Here is an 18,031-nt window from a genome sequence, read left to right on the forward strand (position 1 = left end):
TCATTCTCCTAAATTCAAGAGTTTTTATACACTAGTTTTGTTGATATATAACTTGTCGACGACTACTTGGCTATAAATGTGATATTCTATACGACTTGCAAGAAGTAAAAGTTATCGGATTTGTCCACGCCGTCGGTGACTAGTCGTTCCTGGTTCAGTGTTTCATTGTGTGGCGGGAATCATTATAGACCGTATTTTTCCTATGTGAATTACACAATGAATACATTTCTCCGTTTAACAGAACATTAATGTCGATCATATATGGCCATATACCGGCGTAGAAACGGGCATCAAAGTTACGCGCGGTTTTCAATGTCATTCCCAGAATTCAGTAGTTTACTTGGGCATGCGTGCCAGTAGTATTGCAAATGGCGGCACTTGTTATTGTTCAATGGCGTTGAGTATGCAAGCACATTTTTAAAACTACTCTGTCACCTATACAGGTCAGTGGCTTGGACTAATTTGGATGCACTTACAAAAAGAGGTCTTTTTATTGCAGGTGATAATGGTCAGTGATTCATTGCGTGTTCGCAGGAGAAGCGTAGGGCACCTTGGATGGTGTGGGGTCCGAGCATTTCCGACTCGGTTCTCATGACATCACTCCGATTATTTACTGATTAAATATGATATTGTGTGTCATTTGCAAATGCAAGGAAGCATTTTGATGTACGGTTTATCAACTTTTTTTAGCGCAATGCTGTCTTTTGTCATGCAGTAGGTAATTAGTCTTAATTGAATAATGACAGCGGTTAGTCCCCTGTCTTGTATTCAGGTCGGTGCCATGCCCTCCCTTCCGCCTGAGACGACATAATGTCTGGCGCATGTTAAACGTAAAGACACAGGGCATATGGAACCATGTTACTCTAACTTTTGCTGGAAAAGTTAATGTTTTATTTAGCATTACCAATTTAATAGGTCACGTTTACCTCTGCCAATGCGCGAGTTTTCGTCGTTCATCATGGCTGCCAATCCAATGCAAGCTGGCCATATCCCGTTGCAAATGTGAATTTTTAACGCCGTAATAATGTTTTTATTGGTTCTGTTTGTATTTCGTATGGTTATATATAATTCTTCTGTCGTTTTGAAAGTTAGATGTTTGAATATAGATGATGGTAGTACCATGAACGCGAACGTTACCCGGTAGAAATACATACTATGTACGTCATGTGGTGTCAATATCATGGTGTGAAAGCACACTGAATAAATGTTTGAGAGAGTTTAATTATTATCGACTAAATCATATTCGGTCAATTTCAAAACGACATATGGGTTTATAGTTTAAAGCAAGTGCAAACAGTGAAGTACACTTTCTATTTTCACGTTTTTGCTCCATGCTTGTTCAGATGTAGGCCGAGTATAATTGATATTAAATGTAAAAATATAAGTTAAATGAACGATTTCTTATTGTTTGAGATAGGCAAATCATTTTTCACAGAATGAGGTCCAGTAGCTTGTAGAAAGGAACTAATTAAACATTTGATTTTCCCAAATTATATTTTGTTGATTACTGAAACTCCTGATGAGATTAAGGAAAATTGTTTGTTCTTATCTGGGTAGTTAAATATACTGTTTGCTTATATTGTCATCTGCCTGTGTGTATTGATGATAAAATTAACTTAATGTTAATCAGTCGTTCTCAACAATCTATCAGACACTTAAAGTGGACATTGAAGAATTCATAATCTTAAATATTTTCTACTTTGCAACAGACAATCTCATAGAAACCTGAGATCTACAAATATTCATGTGTTTGTCTCAGATTATTGACTTAACAAAAAATGAGCCAAATCCAGACCTTTTTACTAATTGTTTGAGAAAGGGCCTTTTCGATTTCATACTGGGAAAAAATGGATCACTTCATTTAAAGGAGTAAATTATTTTTGGCTACAGTATGGTTTAAATCTCAGTTGCGAATAGGGTCCATGTTTGGTCCAACATAATCCACAGCATTTTAAGTTGCATGAATAAGTTCTAATAAGATAACTTCCATTAGATGTCAAGAAATATTTTATTGAGTCCATTTCATGTCAGTGTCAGAAAATGAAATATTGCTTAACACTTATTGGCAGAGTGGTCTGTTGATTGTTTTATGAATATAGCTCAATAAACAACTCATTTCTAGAAATTTGTACATGTCTCATTGGATGAGAAATATATGTTATGATTGATCTTGTGATACTAACATCATGCTTTTAATGAAATGAATCAAAATATCGTCCAGGTTAGAACATAATTGTCATTGCAAGATACTCTCCCCTTAATTCTTTATCAGACCTGCAACAAAAATTTCTATGTTAGGATCTCCTTGCATTGTGATCAACAGAAGTTCTTACTTACAAAATTGTCAATATGTATTAAGAAGAAAATCCACACTCCTAATTTTGATTTGTCAATTCCAACATTATTATTTTTTTTTTTTTTTGCTTGATTTGTTTTGTTATTCAAATTGTTATATATCAAATTTAAACTTGCAATTACTTACAGTTTATCTAACATGTAAGTATTTCAAAAGATAATGATATTATAATCAACATACTTTTCAATATTCCCCAAAAAACATTGTCTTTACCTATCAAAGTTTCCTACCAGCACACTTTTAAATACTTCATAATGATTTTTGGCAATGTCAGATCTGATAATTTAAGCTCTTTTTTCACAAGCATAATTTTTTATAATTTGAACTGATTCAACTTTAATTTTCTTTGAAATGTCCGAAAGTTTACAGTATTTAGATTGGGTGGGGATGGGAGGCAGTGTAATAGTACAATATACTGTTGATAGGAGTTGAAAGTCACTCAGTCTATGAAAAAGGTCACCATGAACTTGTCTCTCAAATGTCCTGTGGAAAGCCCACTTGTCATGGTAAAAATAGAGTTTCCTGCAGGGTTTTATAATGAAGACTGTGCACTTATATTTTTGCAAATCAGTGCAGACTCGTGCTGTTACTTCAATAATGAAAAAAGTCTAAGAATGAAAGTTGTAATGTAATGAATCAAACTTAGCAATTATGAAACCATGTCCTTCTTTACCAGTTTTTATTTTATTCAAGATTTTGTTCAATATATATGATTTATAATAAAAATTGCAGAAAGACTTTGAGATTGACTTTATATTAAATCTTGGTGTTTTAGGTGGACATATGACCTCTCAGTAAAGATGGGTCCTCAAGAGGACTACATCGAGACGGTGTTTACATGTGAAGGGGACATCAATGATCCGAACCTTCAGTCTCGACTTGAAGATTTCCGCAAAGGTCTTCGAGACCTGCTCTCAACAGGTGAGTTTGGAAAGCCTCATTATCTCCTGTTTGGAAGAGAGGGTTTTTTATTGCATAAAAATTAAGAGCTCATATGAAATATATGACAGTCATTAGCATGGTCATGGTGTCCTGTAGTCATTGTGTTCTGTCATCAGTGGGATTTAGCTGAAATTTGCTATCTTATAAATGATCCTGAAATAGGAAGGTTATTATTTTTTGGTCAGTTTGAAATCCAATATGGATGCCATCTTGAAATACAGATTTGAACTGCTTCTGAAATGTCACTGGAGCCTTTGAGCTGAAAATTCTTATGAATGTTCAGGAAAGGAAGCTGACAAAATTTTTTTTTAAATGCGTTGTTTATGGCAGCTATGGTGGCCATTTTGTAACATGATGGTCACGACCCAAGCATGGTTACCCTGAACAACACATATTCTCAAGTCCCAGCAGAAGGATTCAGCTGAAACTATTCTGAAATGACACTGAGGTAGTCATAACCTATTAATATATTTTAGGTCAGTCTGAAATACATAGTGACTGCCATCTTTATAAATATGATTTAAACTTCTTTTCAAGTTCCACAGGTGCCATTGAGCTGAAATTTTGTGTGAATGTGAAGAAACTTTAACAAGAAGATTTCTAATCCTTTTCTGCTTAAGAATTCCTAATTGTTTTAATCATTTGAAAATGAATACTACTTCTGTTAAGTCAAGATATGGGTCTTCATAATCAGATGACCATTTAAGCCCATTGGCCCCTGTTTCTCTTTTATTTGCTAGTTTTAATTGATATTAGTTTTCACAATGCTGAGATTAATGTAATAGAGATATGCTTATGACCAAGTTGTGTGTCTATCTACAACTAGTTTCATAGGGTGGGTTGGCTATTTAATGTGACCAATTTTCAAAATCAGTAGAGTTTAAATAAAACTATATTGGAAGACTTCCATATGTTTGTTTGATCTAATTGATGATCTGAACTAAGTAATTTTTAATCCACCAGCATCAGATGGTTGGCTGTTCAATCACACTTTGTCTGTTGTCCATCTTCCATTCTTAGGTAAAAACAAACCTTGTTAGAGCTATTTGTTAAGAAATAACTGAGGAATATTTCTCAAAATTCACAAATATATTTCTGATGGTTCCTAGTTATGCCCATTCCATTTTTAATCCAAACAAAATGGCCTACAAGTGACCATCTTTGATTTCGACATTTAAGTTTGGTATAATTATTCCTTGAGATGCACTAGAAAGATATTTCTTCAACTTGTCATGAAGGTTTCCCGTGTTCCAATGTTGTGCCCATTCAGTTATGTGTCTGCTCAAGAAAATGAAATGATTGTTCAGAGTTCTAGACCATCTTGGATCTTGACAGTGGAAGTTTATAACCAATGTTTCTCAGAAAGTTCTTGTTATAATCACTAGTGGATTTAATATGTAGATTGCCTGTGTTATCAGATGATTAAGAAGGAAAGGGAAAAAAGGCGAAATGTAGAAAAATGTTCAGTCCTGCATAGAATCAATAAAGATCATTCAGTGGTGGGTGCCAAGATCCTGTTATCCATTGTGTTTTATATAAAAGAGGTAGGCTTAACCTGCCTTAGATGTACCTTATACGTTCATGTTTCAGATCTTATCCTAATGGTACTTTGTACTCTATGTTCCAGATAAGAGAAAGCTTATCCTAAAGAAAGTAGAGCCATGGAACAGTGTACGTGTGACGTTTAATATCCCTCGTGAAGCTGCTCAGAGGCTTAAACAGTTGGCACAGCAGGGAGATTCAACACTACGACAATTGGGAGTTTTAGCTGTGCAAATTGAAGGCGATCAGATTATCTCACTCACAATAGCTGGTAGAAATAATGAAAGGACTAGGTTGGTTTTCCGAGCAGAAAGTGATACAGTTGATGCACCATCAGTGTCTGTGTTAGACTCTAGTGGTGGTAGATCAAATGACTTCGAAACACCTGGACCAAGTAATGCAGAAAGCACTACACAGAAAAACATTGCTGACTATCTTCGGCAAGGGGCACCCCTCTTTGACACATTATTTGGGCAGCAGTCATCAGCACCTGATGGGTTTCAGTCATCTGGTCCTAGAGATGTCCTGCCGTTTTCCTCAATGGGAATGCCATCATCATCCACGGGCAGGAGTCCTCAAGCCCAACAGTCTTTTGGATTTCCTCCAGGGAAAAACCCTACGAATGTGCCACCTCATCAGAGTGGGTTCTTTCCATTTGATCAGCAGGCCAAGGGCACTCTGGGTCAACCAGGAATGAAACTGCCCTCACCACCAGGCTTATCTCCTCACAGCATTCCACAACAGCAAGGACACGAGCTTTCTCTACCTCCTCCTCCTCCTTATCCCCATGGAAGTGCTCTGGTCAACAATTATGTGAAGGGTGGCAGGTATCCTGCAACGTCCACTGGAAGTCCATTGCTAGTCAATTTGCTTCAGACAGAACCGTCCTTAGCAGGCATCAATAACTTTATGCACAGTAAAATGCTGCCACCTCCAGAAACAGGGTCTCCTCCTAAAAAGAAGAGGCGGCAGCGCAAGCCCAAAGAAAAACCTAATGCAACTGTAAGTGAGACACAGTCCCAGTCTCCCAGCACTCCAACAGCAGTGCCATCATCAGAGGGAGAAGTCTCTATACAGAGTGTACCAAACCCTGCTCTGGCTACCTGTGGCTTGCCTCTGGTCACGTCAGGCAGCAGCTCAAATATGCCAAGCATTCCAATGGTTACACAGGCCTTACCAGCTTCTACACAACCAGCTGTAACCTTTTCTGGGAGACCACCTATCCATCCGCCTCACAGCCCATCACACCAAAACACTGACACAAATCTACACCTGGTTAACTCAACTGCTGCTTCTAACTTAATTCCATTGTCTCAGGAACCCATACCAAGGAAGTCAGATTCAGGGGATGTAACTCAATTTTTACCAGAAAACACAGCTGGAAAAATCATAAACCCATATACTGGACTTTTAGAACCTATGGAAAATTCATCTGATACAAGTCCCATTAAAAGTGACAGTTCCTTGGATGGATTTTCCCCTCACAAAAATCCTGTAAAACGTTCCCCAAAGGACAAAAAGCAGCCACCAAGTGGTATTTCTCCAAATAAACATGTAGCTATTAATAATGTCATGCATCAAGGAAGGATGCCCCCATCAAGTGATAGGATCTCATCTGTGCCAAGTTCTTCTGCAGGACATCCAAGTGTTAATTACTCTAGGCAGCAACACCAGCAGAATGAGACATTAGCAGTGTACAGTAGCAGTGCTGGTAGTAATAACTTAATGTTGCCTTCGTCATCATCATTCTCTTCAATACCATCTACTTCATCATCTCCACAGCCACTGACATTCCCTGCAAGCAGGGGTAATAGTGGTTATGTGCATTCTAGTCCTTCTCGGAAAGAATCTGTAACCAGTGTACACAACAGCAATTTGACACAGAACAGGGCTGTCAACAGGTCACCAGGAGGACCAGAGTATATGCCAGTTTCTAGTGCATCTCAAGGTATTGTCACCAAGTCACCAACATCATCCTCCCCCAGAACTTTGCCTGGCTATGTGCCTGGTATGTCAACTGTTTCAACTGAAATGCAACCATTGCATCAAAGTGTGTACAAGAGTTTGACATCTGGGTTCCCTGAGGACAATCATTTGACAACTGTTTGTTGTGGGGCTCACACAACAGCTAGTGCTTCTCCTATCATGAGCCACAGACAACAGCATGTTGCAACAAATGTTGTTGCAACCTCTACTCAGCAGAAAACATCATCAGAGAACACTAGTCCTTCAAATTCTGAACAATTGCTCAATCCTCATGTGATGAACCATCCAGCCAAACACACTGGTGTTGTAGGTACCAGCACAAACTGTTTGATAGACAGCCCTGGTGGAGACTCGGAGAATTCTAGCCAGAGTAGTCTTCTGCATGAACATTCTACTCCGAATGATATAGCAGCCTCAGGCTGTACTCTGGAACAGGAGACAAAGGTGTACAATCATGACTCAGGAATTGGCAGCTCATCAGAAAGGTCAGATGGCACACCATCAGAACCTGGAGATGATTTCAAAGCAGCACATGCTAACAGTGAAGATTGTGGTGCATCGGTCAAACATTTTTTAGATGGAATAACTAAGACCTCATGTGTACCAAAATCAGATGCTCAAGTGATTACTGTTGGATATGCAATGTCCAATAGTCATGTCAACAAAAACACATTGAAGCATAATTCTGATATCTCTTCAATTTTATCAATGCCAATGGAAAAGGCTTTAAATCATCAAACATTTAATCATGTGAATTGCCGGAAAGACAAGACCAAGGTTATGAACCATGTTGGCCCTAGTCACCAAAATACTGTACTACATTGGTCGACTAGAGAGAAAATATTCTCTAACCAGGTAGAATCCAACAAACGCAAAAGTCCAAAGCAGTTTCTGAGAGAAGAATGTGTAGCACCAGTGATGACGAACAAACAAAAGCTGCCTCCTTATTCTGCAGACCATTTAAAGCATATGCAGAAAATGGATCCTCTAATATCACCACATGGCAATTGCAATTCTACATTTGGTTAGTAATTCATTTGTTCTAAAATCCTCACATTATAACTAACCACAGTTAATAAGTGATCTGTCTCGAGTTGAATAACTGTAAAATCTTTTGAGAAATTTAAATTATGAGTGGAACCTTTGAATAGATTCTTTGTGAAACTGAAACAGTTTGTCCCCTACCTCTGTTTTCATAAATTATTGTAAATAAAGGTTAAAGAAATAAGACATGTCTCTTACTAAACAAATTTATCAATTAACATTGCATGAATCCTACCTACAAAATTCTGAATCTGTACAGATTACCTGGTACAAGTCAGAACAATCTGGCCAAGTTTTGGTATGCCCTTCTTAACCATTGTAATTTCATCAAGCAGTAGTATTCTGATATTTGGCCACAAATATGTGTTGCTGTACATACTAAATGAATGGCCTTTGTCCACTCTCCCATGTCACAGTGTATAAGTGTAGGTATCAAATCAAGGTGATAAAAAAGGCAAATAATGTTAATGTATATATTGTAGCTTTTAATATTGTTTCTGCAATTGTGTATGTGCTGTTTAGTTTTTGTACTCTAGTAGTGATTACTATTGTAGTCATTGTGCCTGTGATTTTGTAATGTTATTGTGTGATAACCTTTGAAAATTCAATACTTCCCTGACAATTGAACAGGCCAAAATTTGTTCACTTGCAGTTATGACATGTCATTTGACATAGTTTTGAAACCTTGATGACAATGTAATATCTTACCATGCTTGTTAAAATGAAATCTCTTGATCCACGGTTGTCCAGTAAAACCTGGAAACAGGAACTCCTTCTAAAGTTCTTCTTGTAATCAATATGTTTTTTTTCTGGATGTGGCATTAGCACTTAGTATCATTTATATTCAGCTTTGGCTAAAAATTATCAGGTGATAATCATGTGTCAAAATTGTTTCATTCCAATTCATGTAATAAACTACTAAGATGCATTATAAATAAGAAATGTGCTGCTTGCAATTGCTAAAGTTTAGAATGTTACCTTAATCCACATTCCATATTCTCTCACTCAATTTTGTTGAAATGGAAGAGATAGAGTTTAATGTATTTTAGGTATGATCGTTGTATCTGTGACAAAATCCTGCATGAGATTAAAACTCACACACTCTGTAATTTTCTGAAAGTGATTGAAGTTATTATGACAAATCATATGTCTTTTTAACATTTTCTTGTAGGCAACATTCCAGGTAGTCAATATACACTTCAACCAATGAAAAAATAATGCAATTTATGTATCTATGTATGGCTCTTTACTATATCATGAAAGTTTTTCAGCATCTTCACTTTAAGGTCAAATTCTGAGTATAAAAGTTAAGGTTGTTTATATTTAGTACTGTAGATTACAAATAAATCTCTTGTGACATGGTTACAAAGATAGTTTCATGACAAATTCTCTGTGCATTTGCATTTGGTCATCATAGTTTCAGACTGCTAGATGTTAAACTGTATTTAGATTATTTATTCAAAATAAAACTTTTACAGTTATTGACTGCAAGAGAAAAAGGAACTTTATCAATACTCATCCTTATGTCAATCTGCAAGCACCATTGCATAAAGGTTAGTTATCCAACCCTTTTCAGGCTTGGAACTAAGATTGATAATGATCATGATAAATACTTTGAAAATTCAAGAGCAAAATTCATTTGAATGGCACATCTCCTTATAAGTCTAAAATGGCTTTGTCAAACATGGTTTTAAAACTATTGTGCTTATGTCACAGTCTTGAATATTTGTTAGAAACCTCTTTCATCACTTAAAAGAACAGCGAATACTTCAACAATTTCTGTTGCATGTACTATCTTTGTGGTTAGTCATCATGATAACCTTATATAGAAAATATCTGTCATCATTGACATTTGGAAAGTTTTAGTATGAAATTGATTAAAAGTTTGAAAAGTATGAGAATTCATGGATGGGATTATGTGTGAAATAGCTCATGAGCTAACATCAATGTTATCATTGCAATTGATGGAAAATCCCCTGAATGACTTAATAATGTTTTTATATAACCTCATATGTGAAAGGCCAAACATGCAGGCCTTGTATGTACAAAAATACCATAGTGTACATGTCTGGCAATAGGAAAATCTATTTCTATTGTAGTTAACAGAAATGCTGACAAATGCTTTATTATTATTATTCTGTACTGGCTCTCTACTTTGAGAAAAAGGTTATATATTAGCCATTTGGCATTTTCAAAGATAATACAATTATATTTATACACTGTATTTATAGATATTTTGTGTTTTGGATTGTAGCAGTCATTCAAGGTCACTGTCAATTTCTAATAGAAAGTCTTTGTTGTCACTATCCATTACATATCAAAATAGATTTTTCTTTGAAAAAAAAGATGTTAGTGAGATTTGTCATATGAAGTTATGAACTTCATATTAGAAATTTATATCCTTGCGTTTGCTAAAGACTTTTGAGTCTATAACTGAAATAATTATAAAATTGTCCACAAAATAACTGATCAGATATTCTTCCTAATGGATCATTTTAATTCCCAAAATAGACAAAGGTAACTTCCTAATCCAACTGGAGAAAAGTGACCTAGACAAGTCTATTTCTTTATTAATTGTCACCCATATTGAAGTATGTGCACTATACTTTTGTTAAGTGTAAGTAGTAAGACATACAATGATATAGTACACTAATGACTGCCCTTGAGAAAGTATCAAAAGTATTAACCATACACATGCTCTGTTCAGTTTTATTACTGAATCAAAGTGTCAAATAGATAGTTTTCTTTTAAGGAGTGCTGAAGTTTGGTTGGGATTGCATTTTGGGTTCAAAAGGTCAAACATCAAGGTCACTTAAATATAATTAGTTTTTGCCTAATAATTTGAGTTCTTTCCGACCAAATAAACTATTTAGGTGCTTCCCTATTGACATGGCTTGCTTTTAATCACTTTCTGGTAAAGAAGGTCAAAGGTAAAGGTCACTGTTATCATACATAGAATAGTTTTTATGTTCAGTAACAAATTTTGTTTGACATGATCAAACTCAAACTTCACACATTGATTTTATTGGTAATCAATATTTATAACCTATAAACAATACAATAAGATATTATCATGTGATTTCCTGAATACCGTTCAAATAAAACCCCTTTGTCATGTGATTTCATTATGTAATTTCTGACCACCTTTTTTGTAAGGCTATTTTCTGTATGCCTTTAAAGGCTGGAAGGAAATAAATGGCAATACTTTTTATACTTTTATCTTAAAGGCCGGAAGGAGATCACATGCCTCATAAGGTATTCTGATGTAATCTCCAGTATGCCTTTAAGATAAAGATATTTTCATGTGACCATCTGACTGCCTTTAAGATATTGTCATGTGCACACATGATTTTCTGACTACTTTTTAAGATTCAAAGGTATTATGTGATCTCTTTGGATCTTCAGGATAAAGGTTTTGTAATTTCCTTACTGTGTTGAAGGTTAAGGTATGGTCGTTGATCTCTTTACTGCCTTTGAAATAAAGATATTGTCATGTGATCTCCTCTGGCCTTTAAGATAGATGTGTTGTCTTGTAATTTCGTGACTGCCTTTATGTCTTGTAATTTCCGGACTGCCTTTATGTCTTGTAATTTCCCAACTGTCTTTATGTCTTGTAATTTCCCAACTGCCTTTATGTCTTGTAATTTCCTAACTGCCTTTAAGAGAAAGGTGTTGTCTTGTAATTTCCTAACTGCCTTTAAGATAAAGGCGTTGTCTTGTAATTTCCTAACTGCCTTTAAGATAAAGGTGTTGTCTTGTAATTTCCTAACTACCTTTAAGATAAAGGCATTGTCTTGTTATTTCTTGACTGCCTTTAAGATAAAGGAAATGTCTTGATCTGACTGAAAGGTATGTCAAACGCTTCTCTGAATGAATGGTATGACGGCATGACTTCCTGACAAGTTATATAAATATACCATTTGTACTACATTAATAGCAGATCCAAGGTGAATGATCACTAATGTTGATGTATCAACGTCACCTCCTTTAGTGATGTCTTTTTGTTACTGACTATTATAGAGAACATGATGATTTCCCTAAAGCTATTTTGGAGTGTTCTTGACAGTGATGAAGTTCGGAAGAGACTTTCAGTTATGCTTTTCACAACATTTGTCTAATGATGCATTTTATATTTATTAGGTGGGACTGATGTACACACTACATTTTCACATGGAGTAAGCAACATGGGTAAAAGTGATGAGCCAAGACGGGCACCATTCTCAACACAACAGGATGTGGCTAGATCTACAGTTCCCTCTCTCAAGGTCAACAGTCACCCAGCCAGTAGATGCTCCAGTCCTCGCTCATCTATGATGTCTGAGGATTCTTACCGAATGTGCAATAATGACTACAATAATGTACAACCAGGGACAAACAACATTGTGTCCCGGCCCACATCTGGACCATCAGGGGCAAGTGTGGTATCTTTCAGTTCCTCAGAGGCTTCTCAGCCAAATATTTCACAATATTATCAACAGAAATCATTTCCAAGGAATCCTCAAGTAGACAAGAGGACAAAATCTCCCCTCGCAAACAACCCAGTTTCTATGGCATCAAGCCAAGCAGACAATGTGATTCCAAGTTCAGGAATGACAGGTTTTGGAAAGTCTGCTGATGGAGTTCATTCTCTGAATTACAGTACATGTGTTTCAGAGGTAATGAGTAATGGGCCAGTAACATCCAAATTGGACACAAGTAGGTGTGTTGTTAGCAGTAGTGGAAGTTATGATCCACAGAAATTTTCAACAAGTGCAGCGTCTTCAAACAAGCGACGGTCCCCAGCAAACTCAATGATCAACTCTCTCCCCCAGCATTTCTTTGACCCTGCCCTACCTCTAGCAAAACGGCTGACAGAATCTGTACAGAAGCTGGTGAAGCCTCTACCCTCAATAGATCAGTCCTCACTACCTCATTCACAACACAAGTCTCCTGTTAATACAACATCTACAAAATCTCAAGCCTCTAGTTCTCCTCCTAGATTAACTCGGACTGCACCAGATGGTAGGCTGTCTGTGTCTGAGGCAGCAATGGCTGGAAAATTTGTCAAGTCTAATTCACCTCTGGACACAGACTCAGCAGCTCCCCCACATCTGTCTGCTGAAATCCCCAATTTAATGACCTGCAGAACACAAGAAGATGAACTAGTAAATAATCAAGATTGTTTACCAAGCTCTAGTCACCATTTCATTCAGACTGACTTTCAAACTCTGCCCTCACAGGAATCTAATGTTTCTTTCACAGGCAGCTCAACTCACCATACTTTCGCTAACTGTGATTCAAACTTATTATTGCATTCTGACTCAAACATGGAATCTCTGTGTATGAATCCAATGCAAGAGAGAGTGCATAGCATCAGTGATGGTATGAATGGTGGGACCAAGGGGGAGCCTAATACCCGTGCAGAAAATTGGACTGCTACTTTAGAATCACAACCAAATTTGATGGCAAACAATACTAGTGGAACGTTGTCTACACTCTTTACGAATAGTGCTAATGTGGAAGAACCTGTTTTACAAATGTCTACTCCATCTCGAAAGCAAAAAGGGACATCTCATATTGGTGTGACTAGACCGGATTGTGTATTAATGCAAACAACTTATACAGCTTGTTCTACAAACACAGACATTAATACTTCTACTGTAGCTGTAGAAGCCAAGCACATCCTTGAACAAGATGAACAGACAGGTCATTTACCACCAAAAGTTACTCTTAATTGTAATGGGAATGAGTGCAATACTTCTAGTACAGAGAATTCCAAAAACTGTTCTCCAAATTTACTCGTTAACTGTAGTGCCAACAACAATAATTTGTGTACGAATACTTCTCAATGTCCTGAGATTACATCTAGTCGTGCTGAAACTGTAGGTAGTGTGGCTGTCAGTGGTATTACACCAACTAGTGCTTCATATCAGCAGCAGCACTGCGGAGACAATACTGCTTCACATATGAACACAAAGCCAAATTATGAGAATATATATGATAAACGACCAGATAGTTTGTCACAAGAACAATACACAGGTAATTTCAGTATACAGAACTTAAACCAAAATGAAGACGAAACCCACTCAAAGGAGAAAACTAACAATGTTCCACAGCTGCTACCAGTGTACAGTGACAGTAATCTTGGTAACTGCACGGATGGTATCACAGATTCCTCGGCACATGCTGTTGCCTCCAAATCACAAAAACCAGCCAGTGTGCCTGATAGTTCCAGGCCTTCAACACCAGACGATTTCTCCACAACTACAATGGCATTGAGACGAAGCAGAAAGTCTTCAGAATCAAATGAAAATAAACCCATTGAAAGCAAACCAAATGAAAATATGTCTTCAGCCCAACACAATCTTCGTCTGACTAGACAACGTAACAATCCATCAGAAGCAGCTGAAAAGGAATCTGGTACAAGACAGCGTTCAAACACCGCCGACTCACAGGACAAGAGTACTGACAGTGAATTGGGTAAGAACCTACGAACATCTTCTCGGAGAAGGAAACCAATGCAGAATGAGGAGATTGGTGTTTCAGATCCTAACAAGAAAATAACAAGTTTAGATGATTCTGAGGTAGCAAAACATACTCGTTCTTCTGATACCAAAGATAATGTCAATACCACTCTGAAGAATGATACTGTAAAGGTGTCAACCAATGAAACAATTGATGGTTTGACTTCCACGCTAGATTCTGTCAAAACTGGACTCAGGAACAGAACTCAGAACAAGGCACCTTCTGGGGATGAAAAGCAAAAGGCAATCAACAAAGACCCAAAGAAAAAGCCATTAGTTTCAGAAGATGAATTAGCACAGAACAAGAAAGCTCAACTGAGTCGGCGAAGTAGACACTCTCCAACGCTTGCTATCCAAAACCGTATGTATAAAGAATTGATCTACACTAACACTAATCAATACAGAGACATATTTGAGGGAAGGGTGGATGTCTTTCGTTATCATTTATAAAACAAAACTACACATACATATCCTTAATTTCAATATTCATCTTCAATTTTATTTTTGAAAAAGGATTTGGTTGATCTTTCAATGTGATGATTTGAGTTGCTCTTGACAAAATTTTAGATTGCAATATTAATGCTTTTGTTTCCAGATTAACTAGATTCATCAGCCTGCCTGATTAACCAATGTAACTTTCACTCCACATACACATATTTCTTTTACTTTCTGTTATTCCAAGATTGATTAATGCTGGATCATTTTTTTATCATATGAAACATATAATCTTATTTCTATTTACATGACTAAGAAGGTAAGATATTAATATTTCACATTTATCATATATGCAGTGTAGGATCCCTTGGTCTGTTGTATAATATGATGTATTTGTGTTGCAGAAATCCGTGACAGGTCTCCAGTGCGCAGTCGAACCCGAACCTTAGTATCCCCCAACACTGACCCACAGGAGGACTCTAAACGCTCTACTCGGTCCTCCAAACCCAGAGGTAACTAGACAATCCCTACCCATGCAGTGAATGAGATACAGATCTAAACTATTTAAGCTAAATTTTCAGGATTGTCAGAACAGCAAGTTTATTATTATGTTTGGGAATTGTTACCTTGTTTCATATAGATTTATCAAAACTGCCATACACATTATAGTTGTAGATTTAGGATGGCAGAATACAATTTACCAATTTGTATTTGTTGACCAGGTAGACTATTTCACATCAATCACCAATATGGGTGCAGCTTACTCTCATTGGTGCATTACAATTTTAGCTTACCAACCTGAGATTTTAGATGTTAAAGGAATCTAACAATTACATTGGTATTCTTTATTAAAAAAAATAGCTATCTGGCAAATGTTAAAATAGGATAAAAGTTGTTTTTGTTAGCTTGTTGTAGAAGAAATATGAATTACATTTTTCTTTCTTCAGATGCAACCGAAACTCTACCTCCTCCTAACAAGCGTCGACGTTCCTCCCGAGACCACAGATAAACCCTACTATTACTGTCTCATACTAACATCCAACTTGGTACTCTGTTGATGGTTGATTTAGTTATTATTGACAATTGTAAATACTCTTGACTCTTTCAAAGTATAAGTTGTATCTAGGATCATTGATTTGTCGTGTACATAGTCTGAAGTGTTGAAATCAAGATCCTGACTTGTTTGTAGCGAGTGTGAGGATGTATACTTGTAGTAAGGGGTGTTGTCACTCCAAATGGCATTTGTTTGTACAGAACCCGCACCATTATTATGTGCATTAGTTTGATAATTTATTTCTTTTTAGTGAAAAATAGTGCTCTAATTATGAATAACTGTCAATTATGTTGTATATGAACTTATTTCACTCATATAATACATACACATAGTATATATATTATAGATATATATTATATATAAAACTGGGTACATTTGATGAAGTAAAAAGTGATATTTGTTTTGATTTTTTTTTCTCATTGATTTTCACCCCTAACCTGGTGCCCAGATAATACTAAAAAAGGATACTGCAGATGATAGTTAATAGGCAAATAGATCTATAAACATATGTATAGATATATCAATCAAAAACAGTTACCCTCATCTCTGATGTATGTGATACTTTTTGTCTTGTTGTTAAATGATATAAGGCAGTCTGATTGTGTAGAACTGCCTGTTATATGAGAAAGTTGCATAATTTTCACTTTGTTATGGAAGCTTTAGACTACTAATCTGCCCACAGTAATGGACACAAGGTGTTTTGTTGTCAGGGCTGTTTTATGTTTTGTTATTATGTATATAACATTAATCATGTCTCTAGTCCTGGGGCTCCATGTATGGTACAGTCCACCACAGGTATTGGTGAATATGTACCTAAACAAAGCTCATAACTCTTTAAACAACCACACACCATTTTATCATCCAGTAATGAATTAACTTTTCATAATTTTGAGTTTATTGAAATTATCACTGTCATCTTTTGTAAATAAAGCATGCACCATCAAGGCTGGTGATACACTACTGTCGGTGTTGAGTTTGCTGATGTTATGTACATATATAAGGAGCTTGAATAATGTAGGGGTTGGTTTGAACTGAGTGACCATTTATTGTCCTTAGAAGCCTTCGTGGCGAATTCTCTTTCATGTTGGGTCCTTGTTCATTGGCAAATTATTTTCTTCATTCTTTCAGGGATATAGGTTATCACACTTGCTTCAGTCAAATTCTTTCCCCGTGTTTGTTCAAAACAGATAACATTACTAGGTATCTTACCTGCAGTTGGTTTTTGTACCCGTACAGTTATTAGCTCTCTGTGTCTTTTTGGTGTCCATTCAGCATATTTTTATTTTTATATCCAGTATTCGTGAATAAACATAGCTCACATTTGCAGTATGTCAAGTGTTGTTATCTTTATATATCATAAAGGTATCCCTTATAGTCATATAGAGTTGGCATACTAAAAGCAAATTTCAAATGTCTAGATTGATCCTAATTCATAGGCTTGTAATATCTTACAAATTTAGAGCATCTATCATTCCTGACTTGTTTATATGTTACAGAATTAGTTTTTAATGATAGCTATTAAATTTTGGCACTTTGCTTTTCATTAAGTATCCAATGGCTTTACTACTGTATCAGCTTTCAATTCTGTTGTTAACCACTTCTGTCGTTTTAAAGTTTTACCCAAATGATAAATAACTTTTCATGCATACCATGGACCAGGAATATAATTCAAATTTATTGGTTGAAATAACACTGAACTATTGTTCTATTTAAGATCAGATTAACATAACATTTTATTACAAATAATTTTGAAAATCTGGAAGATAATAAGACTATAAGGTATCAGTTTACATTTGTAAGATCACATGATGACCATCAAAACAGCAAATCAAGCCATACATTTTCACCTTGTCATTAATTATTATATCTATATTGAAACTGGAACTTACTTGGCCCTAATAACCTTTTATGTGTTGGTGAACTGTTAAGAATGTAATAATAACAAGTGGAACAAGAATTTTTTTAAAGGTCTTTTATGATGACCTGGAATCTTTACTTTTAATTGTTAATATATCATCTTCATGTAGAATTTTCTCGGTAAAAAAACTTGCTGTTCAGAAGTGATCCTTGGCAATTTTCTTGCCCATAAATGCTGCTCATTCATATTGGTTCATCATGGCAGATATTGTGCATTTTAAATCGCATCATTTCACGGTTAAGAGTTGTTCA

General features: G+C 36.1%; 1 protein-coding gene across 1 annotated transcript; it reads left to right on the forward strand.

Annotated features, from left to right (window-relative positions):
• The first annotated feature begins 420 nt into the window (after positions 1–420).
• LOC132561622 (mucin-2-like) lies at positions 421–17,191 on the forward strand. The gene is made up of 6 exons (XM_060226326.1): positions 421–443; positions 3,132–3,277; positions 4,926–7,850; positions 12,011–14,734; positions 15,213–15,320; positions 15,756–17,191. Exons 2-6 carry the CDS (start codon positions 3,157–3,159, stop codon positions 15,815–15,817), a joined length of 5,940 nt encoding a protein of 1,979 aa, XP_060082309.1. The 5' UTR covers positions 421–443; positions 3,132–3,156; the 3' UTR covers positions 15,818–17,191.
• Positions 17,192–18,031: the final 840 nt, after the last annotated feature.

The sequence above is a fragment of the Ylistrum balloti genome, unplaced genomic scaffold (assembly GCF_031769215.1).
Source record: "Ylistrum balloti isolate Yb309-2 unplaced genomic scaffold, AGI_CSIRO_Ybal_v1 Utg369668, whole genome shotgun sequence".
NCBI lineage: Eukaryota > Metazoa > Mollusca > Bivalvia > Pectinida > Pectinidae > Ylistrum > Ylistrum balloti.